This window comes from Polypterus senegalus, chromosome 3 (assembly GCF_016835505.1).
Source record: "Polypterus senegalus isolate Bchr_013 chromosome 3, ASM1683550v1, whole genome shotgun sequence".
In the NCBI taxonomy this organism is placed as follows: Eukaryota; Metazoa; Chordata; class Cladistia; order Polypteriformes; family Polypteridae; genus Polypterus; species Polypterus senegalus.
In genome coordinates, this window is record NC_053156.1 from 256,861,441 (window position 1) to 256,880,419 (window position 18,979).

General features: G+C 32.7%; 1 protein-coding gene across 1 annotated transcript in view; it reads left to right on the forward strand.

Annotated features, from left to right (window-relative positions):
* The window catches only part of ift172 (intraflagellar transport 172), a 119,497-nt gene that overhangs the window by 20,849 nt on the left and 79,669 nt on the right, over positions 1 to 18,979 (forward strand). Inside the window, exons 6-17 of the mRNA XM_039748938.1 lie at positions 1,149 to 1,228; positions 1,317 to 1,404; positions 1,525 to 1,739; positions 1,884 to 2,007; positions 2,853 to 2,948; positions 5,673 to 5,834; positions 8,971 to 9,024; positions 12,798 to 12,901; positions 15,652 to 15,737; positions 16,903 to 17,015; positions 17,131 to 17,298; positions 18,360 to 18,496. Of these exons, the coding sequence (XP_039604872.1) occupies positions 1,149 to 1,228; positions 1,317 to 1,404; positions 1,525 to 1,739; positions 1,884 to 2,007; positions 2,853 to 2,948; positions 5,673 to 5,834; positions 8,971 to 9,024; positions 12,798 to 12,901; positions 15,652 to 15,737; positions 16,903 to 17,015; positions 17,131 to 17,298; positions 18,360 to 18,496 (1,427 nt within the window). The remainder of the gene's footprint in view (positions 1 to 1,148; positions 1,229 to 1,316; positions 1,405 to 1,524; positions 1,740 to 1,883; positions 2,008 to 2,852; positions 2,949 to 5,672; positions 5,835 to 8,970; positions 9,025 to 12,797; positions 12,902 to 15,651; positions 15,738 to 16,902; positions 17,016 to 17,130; positions 17,299 to 18,359; positions 18,497 to 18,979) is intronic.

The following is an 18,979-nucleotide window of genomic DNA, read 5'->3' on the forward strand; positions in this document are numbered from 1 at the left end:
TATTTAAATCCCTTTTGATTTGTGTCTGCTAGTTGCATAATGCAAAACTCTATAATAGTTGCCAGATTGGGTGGTTTCATACACAATTGGGTTATTTTTAAATCTGTTGTGCATAAAAATTGGCTTGGACATGACTCCTTGTTTTGAACTATTTTCCTTGAAGTTGTGCACAATTCTGTAAAGACTAAAATGTCAATTTGCATTTCAGTGCACTAATGACAGTGACATGTCTTCATTTCAAGTGTAAAAGTCTCAATTTCACAGATAGTTACATGTTATTCAACCAAAGACATGTCAGTCACAATTAGTCCTAACCAAGTGTTGATATAATTGGACAATGAAGTGGGAATCAACCAATTATGGCTATTTAACAGTCTATCTAAAAAAGAAAAGCACAAATGGGTGTCAAACAGGAATGTAAAAGTGTGGTATCTGCTGAGCGGAAAGTATTTTTGCTAAAGTTCAACTGATGTTGGCGCATGTTTTTTAAACATGTGGGGAAAAAATATAACATTTTTAAAAACAGAAAAAGCAAACATTTTAAAAGTTATGGAAAGATATTCCCAATTTAAAATAATCGATTATTTCTATTCTTAGAGACAATATGAAGGTTTAAGCCCAAAGCATAGATAGTAAATAATTCTTTCTTATTTGACAAAAAACTTTTAAAAACATTTATGCATTTCATAGCATGTTTTAAAACATTTTTATTGTGTCTCTTACCTTTTTCTTATTCAGCTTGGATATAACCTGTTAACTTTTTTTTCATTTGCAGATGCAAACAAACCCAGCCTTTCACAGTCTGTACTGTTGTTTTACCTGAAAAGAAAAAATGCAAAGCATATAGCCAAATAAGCCCTATTTATATATATTTTTCTAAAGTTCAACATGTATATAGTTTAAGGAAATCCATTTAAAGGTTTTGCTCTGTGAGTTATTGGACCCTAGCCATTTACAAAAATAATCTCAAAATTTAACTTTCTGACCCCGCCCACTCATGCAAATTAGACCAATTTGCCAATAACATTTATTTCCTTGTTAAGTTTTTGTCTAACTACATGAGTAAAATTCTGTAATTGTTGTTTTTTTCATTTTTTTTTACCCCAGCAATCCTCTGCTGCTTTAAATTAGGTGTTTTTCATTTTCAGATTCGACTTGCTGATACAAAATCAAACAAATCAAAAACAATTTATGGAACAGACTCTTATGTTGTTTCTTTAGTGTCAAAGTAAGCAAGTTTCCTTTTTTGTTTCTTAACACAATTATATATGATTCAAAGATGTTGTTTTTTATTAATTAAGATTTATTTATTATAGTGTGTCTGGAAGAGGCATCCTGTCAGGTCATGCTGATGGTACAGTTGTTCGTTATTTCTTTGATGATGAAGGCTCTGGAGACTCTCAGGTTGTTGATTGTTTTAGTATGAAAACCTTAGAAAACATATTTTTAAATTGTGCATTTTAAACTTTTAATATTGAATTAAAAATGAATGACATCAGAATAATAATTGTTTTCTTATTTTAGGGTAAACTGTTCTCTCATTCTTGTCCTCCGTATGCTTTGGCTTGGTCTGCTTATGGTATACTTGCTGCTGGTTGTGATCAAAAAATTGTGGCATATGGCAGAGAAGGGCATATCCTCCAGACCTTTGACTATAGCCGTGACATTTCTGAGAAAGAGTTTACAGTAGCTTCTGCCAGCCCAAGCGGCCAATCTGTTGTTATTGGCAGTTATGACAGGTCAGTGTTGTTGTTTTTTTTTATTTTATTTTTAATGATTTTATTATTTTAATAAGATAGTGTCTAGTCAAAATTGTGAAAAACATTTATAGTATTATTTAGAAGGTAGACTTTTTTTCGTTTATCATCTGCCTCTTCCTTCAGGCTAAGGGTTTTTAACTGGAGCCCTCGTAGAAATGCTTGGGAAGAGTCAAAACCAATGGAAATTGAAAATATTTATACAATAACTGCATTGGCATGGAAGAAAGATGGATCAAGACTGTGTGTGGTGAGTTAGGATGTGGTAAATGTGGGGTAATGGGAAGGACAAGTCTTAAACCTATGCTTTCAGTTTATGCACCTAAATATTCTCTGTGTAGTAAACCCCCTTGTGTCCTAAAATATTGATTAAAGTACTAGTCAGTATAATGAAACAAAATGTAATTCTAATTAGACCCTGGATATTGCTGAGGTATAGCTAATACAGCAGTCAAGGACTTAGTTTCTGTATAACCCATTGATGACACACCACTCCTCCATAAGGTATGCTCAGGCACACACCCACACTCACTTTTATTGGACCGATATGTTATCAGGAGTGAAAGGAATTAGCACGTTTTTAGAGTAGGGTGGGAAAAGTTAATTGTATTATGCTTCTTTATCATAACAATATTAAGAGTTACAATGATCCCGAACATAGCAGTTGGAAATTGTGCGTCAATGTAAATTTTGTCATTTAATTTATTCAAATGAAATCCTTAAACCATTACATTTTAAACCTCTTAAAAGTTGCTTTTTAATGTATGAATTTTTAATTTGCTGGCATCTATGCAACAAGAAAAAATTAATTTCTTTATGGAAGATGCTTTAAAACGTGCCAGGATGTATTACTTATGAGTTCCTTCTACCAATATACTTGAAACATAATGCCTTGTAAATATAAGGATACTGAGAAATCAAAATAGAAACAAAAATGTAGTGTGTGTTAGGTTATGAATTTTATAAGTGGTAATATCATAATTTGCTTTTTTTTTTTCTTTTACTGTTTATTTTTCCCGCTTCAAAATATTATAAACCACCCTATTGGGATTGTTTTTAATGGTGTTTGTTTTCTTATGTGGTGATTTTTTTCAGGGGACATTATGTGGTGGAGTGGAACAATTTGACTGCTGTATTCGCAGAAGTATTTACAAAAAGAAATTTGAAATGACTTATGTAGGGCTTAGCCAGGTAAGGTTAATTTTTTGATATAGCAATTTTGCTTATTTTGTATCACTGCTCCAGAAGTGAATTAATACTGTATTTTCAACATTTTAACTTGGGTAGATCAAATATAGAACTATTTCTTGTTGTTATTCTAATTATAATGAGAAATAATGTATTTTAGGAGCAAAAAACAACTGGTTTGCTTCAGATCTATGAAAGAGTACCACTGAGGCCCTATCCTAAAAAACTGTAATATCCAGGTCAGCTGCCTTGGCCTGTTAATCAAGAGTGTTTATTATATTTGACAATCTGTCTTATACAAATGAATACAATTCTAAGTGGACAAGTTAACATTTTTCACAACCTAGGCTGTTGAAGACAGTTTGTTGCCAATTTTGTTGTTTTTAGTACACTGATTAGAAGTTCCACAATGTGGTTTTGGTTTATTCTAAAAAGTTACCTTGAAGATGTTTTTTATGTGTAAAGCATAACACATATTAACTTCCACATTGATTTAGTGTACCCAGTAAGCTGATTCAGAAAGCGTATGAACACATATTTTTCATAGCTCTTTTACATGTAGTTTAGAAAATGCTTCAGAAAGTTTGTAACACAATAGCAGAAATTATCAACATAGATGGAGATAAAATTACTGACCATAAAAAATATCCCACACATCTACAGAGTACTATAAGTCCTTGTATTCTGTGCATTTTAAAGATGATAAAACACAATCTAATAAGTTTTTACACATTACATATACCACAGCTATATACTGTTAGTGCAGAGGAACTGGACTAACCCCTGACACTCTCAGAAATACTGGATGCTGTAAACTCACTCCAGTGTGGGAAGGCAGCAGGATCTGATGGGTGTCCAGTGGAATTAAAAATAAAAAAATTCAAATAAGTTAGCTCCACTACTATTAGCAAAGTTTACAGATGCTAGAGACAATAAAATTCCACCTCAAAGTTTTTGGCAAGAATTAATTACCATCTTTCTAAAGAAAAATAAGGACTTATTACAATGTGCATCATACAGACCAATTTCACTTCTGAATTATTCTGCACAGTTCTATCTATAAGGATTGACTAAGTGCTTCCCTCTGTAATATGACAAGACTAAACCTGATATATTGAATGCATACACTTAGCTTCTGATCTTCGATGTTTGTTTAATCTAATAAACATGCCCATAAAATGTAACACACCAGAGATTTTATTATCTTTGGATGCAAAAATACACATTTGACATGTATAAATGGGACTACCTATTCGCCACTTTGCATAAATGTGGGTTTGGCTCAAATATATGTACATGGATCAGACTACTCTATACTAGTCCAGAAGACTCTGATTGAATTAACATTATTTCAGACTACTTTAAACTAGATTGTTGTACTCAACAAGGATCCCCCTATCACCATTGCTCTTTGAAATTGCCATTGAGCCATTGGCTATTGCAATTCAAAATATATCAGAGATAATAGGTATTATCAGAGAAGGACTTGAACAGAAAATATCACTATATGCAGATGATATTATACTGTATGTATATCAGATCCACAGACCTTCGTACCAGCAGTCCTCAATGCACTAGCAGAATTTCAAAAGATATATGAACTCAAAATTAATTTGAATAAAAGTGTGCTTTTTCCAATGAACCATCTAGCACACAATATTAGACTGGACACCTTTCCATTTATTTTAGCAGATCAGTCTACATACCTAGTTGTAAACATCACAAGTTAATATAAAGATATTTTTCAACAAAATGTTGCTGTCTGCATGGAAAAAATTAAACTAAATGTGAATGATGGTCTACCCTCCATCTGACATTAGCAGATAGAATCAATACAGTCATGATGAACTTCCTTTCCAAGCTTTTTATTTATTTCCGCACATCCCAATATACATTAATAAATCGTTCTTTACGAAATTAGACTTAATTATAACCTCATTTATTTGGACTTAGAAACATCCACGCATCCACAGGGTGACTCTACAACAACCTAAAGCAGAAGGGGACACAACACTACCTAACTTTCAATTGTATTACTGAGCGGCTAATATACAAACTATAAGGACGTGGAAATCTACACCAACTGATGAACATACACAAGCCTGGTCTTCAGTAGAAATAAAATCTTGCTGTACTTCTTTATATGCCCTGCTTTGTGTCACTGTAAATACAAATTATCATCAGTATACTAATAATCCACTTGTCCATCACTCACTCAGAATATGAAACCAATGCAAGAAGCACTTTAAGACAGAGAAGCAATTTCCTTTTAATATTCCCATCCATCTACCCATCTTCCAACCTGCTTACTCGATTTCATGGTTGCATGTTTAGACAGCATGACCAGTTGATGAATGCTAAATAAACCATATATAATGTTCCCATGTTTCGACAGATGCTTAATATGATTTTGGGTATATGCAAAAATAACTTACAGTAGCAATACACCATTTTAGAAGGATCAAGTAGAGTGTGTTACTTGCATATGTTGAGAATCCCAAATGCAAAAACATGCACATATCTCAGATCTGTTCTTCAAAAATGTATAACCATTTTGTTGAAAAGTTTTCAAAGGTCTATATTAAAATCAAGTTTTAAACACCGTGTTCTTAAAAAAAAACTTGTTAATGTTTGCTCATCTCCAATGTGTATATATGTATATACAGTATTTACTTTTTTTTTGAATTTATTGCAGATATGTTTAAAAAAATTTTTTTTTTTTTAAAGGTTATTGTGAAGAACCTGTCTTCTGGTACAAGGGTGGTATTGAAATCCCACTATGGTTATGAGATAGATGAAGTTAAGATCATGGGAAAGGATCGCTATCTGGTAGCTCATACATCAGACACATTGCTACTTGGAGACCTCATTTCCAACAAACTGAGTGAGGTAATGGTTTGGATTTTGTATAACAATTTTTGTAAAAAGACATGCCAGAGTAAAGTAGTAATCAAACATGACATACTGATTTAAACTAAAATAATTGCCAGTTGCCAGTTGTTTTGGAAAATGTCAAGTCTCTAAAATAAATGCAACACTGTATATTAAATTAAGTCAATGTGCTATGTAACATGAGAAACGTATAGTTAACATGTCAGAATGATTACGTTCAGCCCAGTATTCCACTCAATAACAATACTGAGGCAAATTTGTGTAGTGCAGGACAGTCCTATTGGTCCTTCCTTCAAAACTTCTATGTTTCTTGAAGTTGCAAGTTAATAAGAGCAATTGGTAGATTATTAAGTCTCAAAAATATTGTTGGCTGGCTTGGTGTGAGTAACAAATACTACCAATTTAACCTATAACCTAGACTGTAAAAAGCAAAGTGCATATCATACTCCCTTTTTTGTGAGTGGAAATCCTATGTAGGGGGTCAGCAGCTTTAAATTTCTTGGTGTTACTTGATGACCTTAAATGGGAACAACAGATCTTGGCTATTGTCAAGAAGGCCTACCAACAACTTTACTGACTAAGATATCTGAAAAAAATCTGTACTTGCCAAATTCATTAGATCTCTGGTTATCAAACTTTTTTTGTTTGTGGTGCAATGTAGTGCATGATCTTTTTCCCCTACCCTTTGGAGTTTCTCTTTGTGTAAGAGTGGACAGGAGGTTATTACTTCCATAATGTTTGCAGTTCACCTAGACACCTCTTACGGCACAGTTTGCGGTATTGTATCTGCTCCTTCTGTTAATGACATATTCAGTACACTTTTACTATATTTATTATGCTGCCTTTGAAAGACAAACAGTTTTATTGAAGAACCCTGTCACTTCTCTGTTCCATTCATTCTGACAAATGACACTGACACCACAAGGTTCAATGTATATTTTTACTATTAGTTCATGAGGCTACTCTGTTACTGCTTGTGATGACAACTGCTTGAACAGATCAGAAGTGCATTTGTTTTGTATATTGTCTGATGTTGTGTCTAATGTACAGTGTTCTATTCATTGTCTGTTTTAGCATTACACTAGCGTCTAGTCTATGTGAGATATGCAAATAAGAATCTCATTAAACTCTGCACACATATGAAAAACTTGCAATTAAAACATGCAGCGGTTCTTGGGCATCATTTTTCTTGTTCACTGTCTGCATTTTAATAACTCATAAATCCTACATTTGTTTTTAATTAAGCTAAATTGGTTTCATGTGGTACTGAATGTGCTTCATGTGCTTCCTTGCATTATAAAAGAGCAGTTTTACTTAGCTTCATGGAATTACTCATTCATCAGTCAATTCTACTTTCATAACCGTAATTTCAGGAATTAGTTTCTTTAGGCTCTTAGAGAATATTTTCTAGTACTCTGAAAAATTTAAATATGTCTAAAAATAAAGAACACCCATCAGATACAACAAAATTATTTTGCTCAATCAAAACTGGAATATGTTTTGCTGACATCTAAAGGTTATGTCAGATTTGCTAGCATAAGCAGAGCAATAGAAAATATTTTAGTATTTTATTTCACTCCTAATTTACCAGTGTACTCCAGTGGAAAACCCTGTATGCCACATCATGTTAGATTCATCATTACTGGTTCAAAAGCCATTTTCCAGGTTAGTGCCCCAAATCTGTATCCTTCACTCTCCATGGTCTTGGACATTCTTTGGTTTAAAAGTCATTTTTCTCATGTCATTCATCAACAATGGCTGGGCCTCATGCTTTCCACTCAATCATCCTCAGACTTTCACTCCACTTGTCCAAACCACCTTAGCCCATTTCTCCTCAGCACAACACCTATTGCTTAAACATCAAGTTTTTATCAAGTCAATATTCATCTTCCTCTCACTCTATAATGATCCATACATCCACCCAATCATTCTCATCTATTTTATTTCCACTTTTTGCTTCATGTTCCACCTTCATTGGACACATGTCACTTGTATAGTGCACACTATTCCTTGTACAACATTCATAACCTTGTCCCTTTAATGCCAAAGAGCCTGTTTTGGAAGCCATTTGTACAGCTTTATCAAATACAGAAAATAGAGGGATTTATTTAGTTGTTTTTATGCCATGTTTATATAAGCAGTAGCAACTAAAAGGCAATCATTCTATTTTTAATCAGTTATGGGCACATGTCCTAATTCTAATGGCTAATAATCCCTGCATTTTTGAAAATAACATTTTTTTAAAGATATCATATATTTTGTAAACATTTTAACAGGTTAGATTTCAAATGCTTTTTCACATTTTCTCTTGTTGCTTTAAAAATTATTCTTATATATTTTGTAATTGTGTGCACCATTAGATGTGGTATGTACACGTTTGAATGATTATGTGCTAGATGGAAAGAAATTATTCCTTCTTGTGGGTATTTGCTGCGAAGGCTACAGTTTTCCAGCAACTCTGGAAGCTTCTGGTATGAGTAGGTGTTGACTGATATGTGAGTTCCCTTTGATGGACAATCAAAGCTAATTACCATCTTCTACCACTGACTCCCAGTCTCCCAGCTAGGTCTTACTAGTGCTATAAGCGCTCAGGTGATATTGATGACATTGACTTGGATCCAAACTGTTTTTAATATTTTTCTGTACTTTTATACCTAAACTATTTTTAAGACTCCTTATTTAAACACAGTAAATTTGTATGCACTACCCAACAGATGAGTTGCTGTTTTACTCATGTTACGAATTTTGTGAGATTTGGACAGTGTGAGATTTCGTGTGACAGCCAGTTAAGACTTTCTGATATGGTGTCTGATTTTTCTAGTTTTCACCGTTAATTATTTTTTCACAATTTTTCATTTTTTAATATTACTTGGTGTCACGTTTTACTTCAAGCAATGTAACATTTTGTAGACTACAGCCACCATAAACACAGAAGAACTATATTAATTTATAGTTGAACATTTCAGAATTTTTGATACAAATGCTAATATGAAATAGCACATAAGCTTAAAGTGGGTAATGCATTAAATGTTTTTGATCAGTTAAAACTGTACATAAATGAAAGCATTAGTTTTTATTTATTCATAACACTGTTTCGTGCTTTTACATAATGCTGTTCATATTTTTCTTGTAGGTGGCTTGGCAGGGTTCTGGAGGAAATGAAAAATTTTTCTTTGAGAATGAAAATGTAAGGCTTTTGTGATAAAAAATATTTTCAATGTAAAGGAGACTTTCATAGATGATGACCATAGACATTTACTGCTAATTAAATTTAGAAAGGCTAAATGTTCATTATTTTTTTTGGTATGCCAATAAATGTTTTTTTATAAAATATATATGTATATTTTTCCTTAACCATCGTTTCAGACTAAATTTGGAGTTGGCTGTTTTTTGGTTTTATTTGTACAACTGAATTTTGTTTTTTGTAATAAGTACAGCTCTTAAGGTATAGTTTCTGTACAAAGTATTTACCCCCTTTGTAAGTTGTCATATTTTATTGTTATTATACATTTAGTCATAATGGATTTAATTTGGCTTTTTTGACACTGAATAACAGTAAGACATTTTAATGTCAAAGTTAAAAAATATTTCTGGAAAGTCACCTAAACTGATTGCACATTTAAAACTCAAAATAATTGATCTCATATGTATTCGCCCCCTTTAATATGACACACTAAACTCAGGCGGTTTTAGAAGTTCCAAATTTAGTTTACTGGAGATGACCTATCTGTAGTCAAGGGGTTTCTATTGATTGTAATATAATTGCATCTTATCTGGAAGGTCCAATTTGAGGTCAGTATTGTGCTTTACAATCACTTGTATAGGTTAGTCCACAAGTCAGGGTATACAGGGAGTGCAGAATTATTAGGCAAGTTGTATTTTTGAGGATTAATTTTAATATGGAACAAACACAGTGCTAGCAGTCAATCCAAAATGTTAATAAACCTGAAACCTGAATGTTTCACAACGGAAATGTGAGTGTGAACATCATCAGGGGAATACATATGTGCGCACAATTATTAGGCAACTATTAGTGTGCAGATTTATTATGCAACTAAAGGAAAAATGAAAATTTTCCCATCTCACTTGTTTATTTTCATCTGTTATAGTGAGAATAATAAACAAACACCTCAAAATTTACAAATGAACATCTCTGACATTTCAAAAAAAATAAATCAATGACCAATATAGCCACCCTTCTTTCCAATAACAGTCATAAGCCTTTCCATTCATGGAGTCGGTCAGTTTCTTGATGTGTTGACAATCAGCTTTTTGTGGAGCAGTGACTACAGCCTCCCAGACACTCTTCAGAGAGGTGTATTGTTTTTCTTCCCCGTAAATCTAGCGTTTAAGAAGTGCCCACAAGTTCTCGATAGGGTTTAGGTCAGATGAGGAAGGGGGGCCATGTCATTATTCCTTCATCTTTAAGGCCTTTACTGGCTGGCCACGCAGTGGAGAACTTCGATGCAAGTGATGGAGCATTGGCCTGCATAAAAATCATGGTCTTTTCCTGTATCACTGTTTGAAGAAAGTGTCTTGAAAAACTGGCAGTAGGTTTGGGAGTTGATTTTGAGTTCATCTTCAATGCAAAAAGGTCCAACTAGCTCATCTTTAAAAATACCAGCTCATACCAGTACCCCACCTCCACGTTAGAGTGGAGCTCTGTGCCCATTACTGATCCACAGGTCCATCCATCTGGTCCATCAAGAGTCACTCTCATCTCATCGGTCCATAAAACCTTTGAAAAAAATCTGTCTTCAGATATTTCTTGGCCCAGTTTTGACGTTTCAACTTATGTTTCTTGTTCAGTGGTGGTTGGGTTTCAGCCCTCCTTACCTTGGCCATGTCTTTGAGCACTGAACACCTTGTACTTCTGGGCACTCCAGGTAGGTTGCAGCTCTGGAATATGAAAGTACTGGAGGATAATGGGTTCCTGGTAGCTTCACGTTTGATTTTTCTCAAATCTTTGGCAGCTAATTTGCGTCTTTTGTTCTCAACACGTTTCTTGCGACCCTGTTGACTATTTGCAACAAAATGTTTGATGGTTCTGTGATCACACACCAATATCTTAGCAATTCCAAAAGTGCTGCATCCCTCTGAAAGACTTTTTACAATTTTTGACTTTTCAGAGTCAGTTAAATCTCTTTTTTGGCCCATTTTGCCTGAGGAAAACTAGCTGCCTAATAATTCTGCACACCTTGATATAGGGTGTTGATCTCCTTAGGCCACACCCTCCCTCATTACACAAATACACATCACCTGACGTGCTTAAATCCAATAAGCATTCAAGTTAATACAGCTTGGAGTTGGAATATACGCATTAAAAATGATGATATGGTCAAAATACTCACTTGCCTAATAATTGTGCACACAGTGTAGATGTAATAAAATATCAAAGTCACTGAATATCCCTTGACGTCCAGTTAAATCATTCATTAAGAAATGTAAAGTCTAGTATATCCGTAAATCTGCTTTGAGCAGGCTATCCACAAAAGACCTATGAAAACTCTTAAGAAGTTATAAGCTGCTGTGAATCAGATTGGAGAGAATGCATGCAACTGTTGCCTGGGTGCTTCACTAATCACAGCTTTATAAGACGGTGATAAAAATAAAGCCTCCCTTTTTTTGATAAAGAAGTATGTGACATCTTGGATAGAGTTTGCCACAAGGTGCATGGGAGACTCTGATGTCAGCTAAAAGAAAGTCGGGGATGAAAAGAAAAAGATTGTAAGGGTAAAAGGTAAAATGAATACAGCTAAATACTGGGAAATTCTGGAGGAAAACACGTTGCAGTCTGCAATAAACATGTACTGTATGTGCCTTAGGAGAAGCTTTGTTTTCAAAGCAAGAGCAATTTTACAAAGAAGAGTGAGAAAAATCTGCACTGTCCAGATTTGTAAGGCTGAGAGAGAGATCTGACCATGCAGACTCAAGGCTTTAATTGCTGCCAAAGGTGCATCTACTAAATACTGACTTGAAGGGGGTGAAAAAATATGTGATCAATTATTCTGTGTTTTATATTTGTAATTAATTTAGACCACTTTATCTAGAACTCTGCTCACGTTGGCTTTAAACAGTCTTTTTTCTGTTGATCAGTATCAAATAAGCCCAATTCAATCCACTGTCCTTCAATGTTATATACTGTAACAGCAAAATGTAAAAATGGCCAATGGAGTGAATAATTTTCATAGGTACTGTAAATGAAAACACTACAGGTGGAGAAACACGATTTAATAGATTCATAGCACACAAGAGATCAATATTTTATATAAATTAAAATATGCTGTGATGGTGAAAGGAATACTTGAATAACATGCATTGTATGATATGGATTTTTTTTATGTACAACCCATTAAATGTTTAATACTGAAATTAAGTTTGGCTGTTAATGAGGTTAAAATTAATTTTAAATAGTATCATTTAGATCTGTATCCATTTACATCTGTTGACTTAGTTTAAACAGTAGAAATGCAGTAAATACTGTTTTTATGCTTTAACTAAAAGTGTTTATGATGATGATATCACTTGTGGTATAAATGTGTAGTTTGTGGTAATGTACCTGGATATGCATATTTCATATGTACGACAGAAAATGCTATTTGTTGATTTGTAATGTGTTTCTTTTTTTCTGCCATTTTTTGGTAAAACTGTTCTTTCTAAAAGTTCATATTACCCACAAAAGTAACTTTGAGAAAACATTGGGGCATTAGGATGCAGTATAACCACTAGAATAACAAATGAAAGTAAACTGGGGAGAGGGGTGGGTGATGGAGTAAGGGTTAGACATAATCTCTGATCACCTCTAAAAACCAGATCTTCCCTTCTTTGTTTTAAGCTGGAACCACAAATCCATTCTAATAATATAATAAGGATATGCACTATGTACCACACAGTAAATAAAATTGTTTTTGTCTTTATTTTCTACCTGCTAATAATGCTGTTTTATCAATTTCTGTTTAGGTGTGCATGATTTTCAATGCTGGAGAATTGACTCTTGTAGAGTTTGGCAATAATGAAATACTGGGATCTGTTCGAACAGAATTCATGAACCCACACCTGATCAGGTTTTTTCTATTTTTATTACTTTAATTAAAATTTATTACGTAGATCAAATGACTATGTTATATAACCAGTGGCAGGTTGCACTATGTTAAATTCTTCTTGTAGTAAAATGCAGTTTGAATTGCAACAAGTAAAAATAAATCGCACATCTATTAATTATTCCCCATTTATTACACAAAGACTGTAGTAAATATGGCACTAGAGAATGCTGACATGTTTAGTGCTGATCAGCAAATTTAAATAAGAATTTTACTGTATTCTGTACACATGAAAATAATGACAATGTGTAATTATATTAGTAAATCATTAATATCAGTTATTTTTTAACTGCTGGGGAATATTTTACTTTTGCATACCATATTATGGAGTGTTTATTAGGCATTCAAAGTATGATACAGAAGTTAAGAGGTAAACCCTACTATGAAAGTGTCATTGTTCATTCTCAGCATTTCTATGCTGGTCAGATTTAATAAAGGTTTACATGGGTGCTTCTCTTATTAATGCAAAGCACAGTGACAATGACAAAAAGAAAAGAACTAAAGCATGTGTTGTGGTGTTTATTAAGTGATAGTATTTTTTTGGGCAATTACTTGTATTTTTTTAAATTTATTTATAGACTGTATTTTAGTTCCCTTTCATAACTGGTGGCAGATGGACAGTAAATATAAGCAGAGTTCCAAGTCACTTCTGTTGCATTGTTGTTTGCCTCTATTTTGAAATGTATATCTAGCTGTGCCAAAGATATATTAAGGAAAAAAAAATAACGCAAAAGCTGGAAAGTTGCAGGAAATCTTGACTTGATGCCATGCTTTTTTAATAAACTTTAAATAATTTACCAATTCAATATAAACATGAGGTATAAAAACATTCATATGTAAATAAGTTATATCAAGTAGTGAATGGTACAGACTATCATTAAGATGCAATTTGTCACAGGGCTCGTGGTGGTGTTAGGATGTCATAAATACTTTGAAAATATAAAAATAATTGAAGATATTGTTTTTTTTTCTATCTTGAGTGCTACAGTATCGCTAAACAAATACATATGAGGAGTTAAATATATATACTGTAATTCAAGGGATTGTATTGTCCTCATACTGTATGTTTAAATTGGAAATACTAATAGACACGTGATGAACCTGATGATAAAATTATTTACACATTTTTAACATCTTATTCTTTAATGGAATGTTTAAACCGCATTAAAGAAAATAGTCTAAAAGTGCTGCTAACATTGTAATTTCTTCTGATAAATTTTTAATTTCTCTGAAATACATGATAGCTTTGGCAGAATCCATTTCATCGGCGGTAGTAAGCATTTTTCTAATTAATTTTCATGCTATCTTATTTAACACTATCTCCCGTACTAACATATTGAACTAGGCAAGAGAAATCTACAGAAGACGATTCACCAATCAAAACGCAGTATGTGCTAGAGCCCACCCTCTCAACTTGGACAAGTGAAAATGACAGTTTTATTTCAAGCCATATTTCCTGAAGTGTTTAGAGGAATATTATGGACAAAATAAAATAAATAAATAAATAAGCAACAAAAAACATATTTTGTGACAGATTTATTTATTCTTATATCTCACAGTATGTTTATTTATTTCCACATTTATTTATTTAGTAGCCGTGCAAGCGAACTATTATTCTTAGCGTGATGAGAAAAGGTGCAAAAACAACCAGGATTGTTCAGGCAAATTCTAGAAGAAAACCAGATCTAAATCCATTAAGTAGTTCTCTCGTTCACTAGCTAAGCGGATGTAAGATACGCCCCGAGGCTGGCACATGAATGAGGAGGGCCCTGCCCTGCTCTTCTCTGCCAGCTGCCTCTCTCTAAGGTTTTTGCACAAATAAATCAGTACCACAAGCGAACTATGATACTTGGTGCGATGAGAGAGGTCGCAAAATGAAGTGGAATGTTCAAGCAAATTATAGAAAATAGAAATAAACCCAATCTAAATCCGTTAAGTAGTTTTCTTGGAAAGCGGACAGACATACAGACGTTGGATTTTTTTTATATATATATATATGTATATATGTATATATGTGTATATATATATATATATATATATATATATATATGTATGTATATGTATATATATATATATATATATATATATATATATATATATATATATATATATATATATATGTATATATATATATATATATGTATATATATATATATGTATATATATATATATATATATATATATATATATATATATATATATATATATATATATATATATATATATATATATATATATATATATATATATATATATATATATATATATATATATATATATATATATATATATATATATATATATATATATATATATATATATATATATATATATATATATATATATATATATATATATATATATATATATATATATATATTTAATAGAGAGAGAGAGAGATTTGATTTGGTCAGAAATATTCCTCCATAGGTCTTGTAAGGTGGTTAACATATTTAAATGTAATTTAGAATAAAATGTTAAAATAAAATGTCTGCTTTTTATAGCAATTAAAAGATGTGGAAAAAGATTTGATGTTGGCTTGAAAGGATCTTTATTAAGCCATGTAAAGTTGATGTATTTTACATTTTTACATGCAATTATAAAGATAATGTTTAGTTTTAAACCTGTGTCACTCAATTTAAAATCATTTATTTCTGTGCAAAATGTTAGAGTTTAAAACAGTGATATGTGCTATTTTTTGCTTTTTTAAACAGTGTTCGTTTAAACGAAAGAAAACAAAGAGGTATTGAAGACAATAAGAAACTTGCATATCTTGTTGACATGAAGACAATAGCTATTTGTGAGTACCTGTAATATTTCTATCAGTGATCTTTCACAGAAAATAATTTTGCATTTGATTATATTTAATTATACTTTTGTTGAGAACAGATTTTGTGTTCAACTGACAGCCACATCACCATTATGAAAAATTCAATTTTCAACAATAAAAAATTTGTATTACTGCAGTTTTCAGCTAGTATAGACCTAAATAGTAATGAATGAACCTAGTGGAGTTTGCTTCACTATGAGAAATGCACAGAAATTTTTCGAACTTTACCGAACTGAAATGAATTAAAATCAATGGGGAAGGAGGAACTATACTCATCTTGAATGGATTATAATGGTGCAGTGATCTTTTAAATGTTCTTGATAGGTAGGATAATGCCTGCTAACTATGCCAAGAAATACTAGGCTAATTATTGTGGTCAAAAATGTAATCTGAGTTGTGAGGAAGCAGTGCTAACTCAAGAGTTTTAAGCTGCAGCCTTTGGCACAACTTTTTTTATCTTAATGTTTGACATCTGGCTAGAGTATTGATTGAGTAATGCCATCACACATGCTAGAAGTAAAATGGCAACATTCTTACAGTAGGCATGTGTGAGAGGTCTGCCAATGGCTGCTACAGATCTCTGATGTCGTACTGGCCTCACAAAGTATCGTGGGGAAGACAATTTTCACCCTAGCCAAAAAGTGAATTTCCAGAAAAATATTTGGTGAACAAGGTCATCATTGAACACAATATATTTGCTGAGAAGCGTGCTGTGGTGAATTTCGCCCATGAACGCTAGACCTGAAATACACTTACTTTGATAGAGAAACAACATTAGTCACAGGGTATACTATTGCATTTCCCCAAGGGAAAAATTATTGTATTTTGGAAACTGCTTAGCACTTGTTTCCTTCAGAATTCCTTATCCTATATTGTGTATAGTTTCTTGCAATTAATAATTTTATTGTAATTTATTGTTTTATTCAATTGTGGATGTTCACCTGAAGAACTGAAATCTGGAGTCAACTAAGCTTTTATCAAAGCTTAAAATATCAAATTGTGTAATATGTCCCTGATAAAAAAAGTCTTTTTGAAACATTTAAGTAATTTCAGAGATGTTGGTTTAATGCATTCCTTTAGTTTAACATATATTGTAGTCTGCCTGTTTAACTGTTACTTTGATTTTCCATTGTAGTGGATCTTGTTGGGGGATATAACCTTGGGACAATCAGTCATGACAGCAAAATTGATTGGCTGGAACTAAATGAAACTGGATGCAAGTTACTTTTTAGAGATAAGAAACTTCGGGTAGGTGAAATATAGCATTTTATAGCAGAATAAGTTATTTTTTGATAATTATTTAAAATATTTTTATTATCAAATTCTATATTTTTAAATTCTCATTTTTGATTTCTTTTTTCAGTTACATCTATTTGATGTTGAGAATGGAAGCAAAACTACTGTATTGAATTATTGCTCATATGTTCAGTGGGTTCCTGGCAGTGATGTTGTAGTTGCCCAAAACAGAGGCAATCTCTGTGTCTGGTATAACATTGATAGCCCAGAAAGAGTCACCATGTTTCCACTGAAGGTAATAAAAATATTTTTATTTTGATTTGTCACAAGGTCAAACATGTTAGATTTAACATTCAATACTTAAAAGTAAGCATATTGCATGTGCTTGTTTTTCATATTCTCCAATATATTTTACACAAATATGAAAATTCAAATTTTAAATTTACATTTGAATTGAACGAGGCAGGTGTACATTAGTATTCTATTTAGCATATATAGGATAAATAATTTATTTGGATATCCTTATTTTAGCTGTTCATTTTAAGTGCTATGTTTCCATCGATTATTCTTCCCACAATCTTGTAATAGAACAAATGGGAGTAGTATTGTCACTCTGATCAAGAACACTGTTGTTTGAAATGCATTAGGCATTTCAGAATCACTCATATGTTGTGCTGAAGGTCAGCATATGGAACAGGAAGAAAAATGTAAATATTATTATTATGATGCATTTGGTGCCTGCGCTGGCCTGGCACCCCGCCTGGGACTTGTTTCTTGCCTTGCACCCTGTGTTGGCTGGAATTGGCTCCAGCAGAACCCCAAATGACCCTGCAGTTAGGATATAGCGGGTTGAATAATGGATGGATGGACGCATTTGGTGCATTTTTTTCTGGTATATTTATTTTTTGCAGTTTGCTGACCATTTATCCATTTATATGTCCAGTCATAATAAAAAAGTAAAAAAAGATTTTAATTATTTATGCTTGGTTCTGAAAGACTGCTTCCAAATGACACAACATGCTAATTAAAAGGACAGGCTCAGTTATGGGACGCACTCTGGACCCCCCTGGAATTAATAGTAAAGGAAAGAATAAAAGCAAAACTGAGTGCCATTATCAACAATTTTGCACTCTTTGACACACTAACACTGAGTACTTTCAGCCAATGAATTATTCAGCAGACGTGTGTCAAAAGACACTACTGGGGCTCCTTTATACCAATGGCAATACACATGCGTAATGCCTCACTGCAAGAGTAACTGCTAAATAAAAATTTTTCTTTCTTTTTAATTAAAATTCTATCTGTCTATCTATCTATCTAAAATTTGATTTTCTTTATATATTCCTAATTCTTTAGGGAGATATAGTTGATCTAGAACGCAGTAATGGTAAAACAGAAGTGATTGTGACTGAAGGAGTAAACACCATTTCATATACTCTGGATGAAGGGCTTGTGGAATTTGGTACTGCCATTGATGATGGAGACTATGACAGGTGAGCATGGCTGAAAATAGTTTTACACTTTCTGCTAACTAATTAACTTGTCATATTTTATAGAATTCTTGAAAGTATTGTTGGATTTATTTGTAAAGGTATCAGAATGACAAATGAAACATAAGTAAGAGGAAAATCCTAAAGAAAAGAACAAAAAATTATCCATTGATCCTGAACAATATTGCATGAATCTGTCCCAAGAATAGTATACAGTGTACAGTAATCCCTCCTCGATCGCAGGGGTTGCGTTCCAGAACCCCCCGCGATAGACGAAAATCCGCGAAGTAGAAACCATATGTTTGTGTAGTTATTTTTATATATTTTAAGCCCTTATAAACTCTCCCACACTGTTAACATTATTAGAGCCCTCTAGACATGAAATAACACCCTTTAGTCAAAAGTTTAAACTGTCCTCTATGACAAGACAGAGATGACAGTTCTTTCTCACAATTAAAAGAATGCAAATAGATCTTCTTCTCTTCA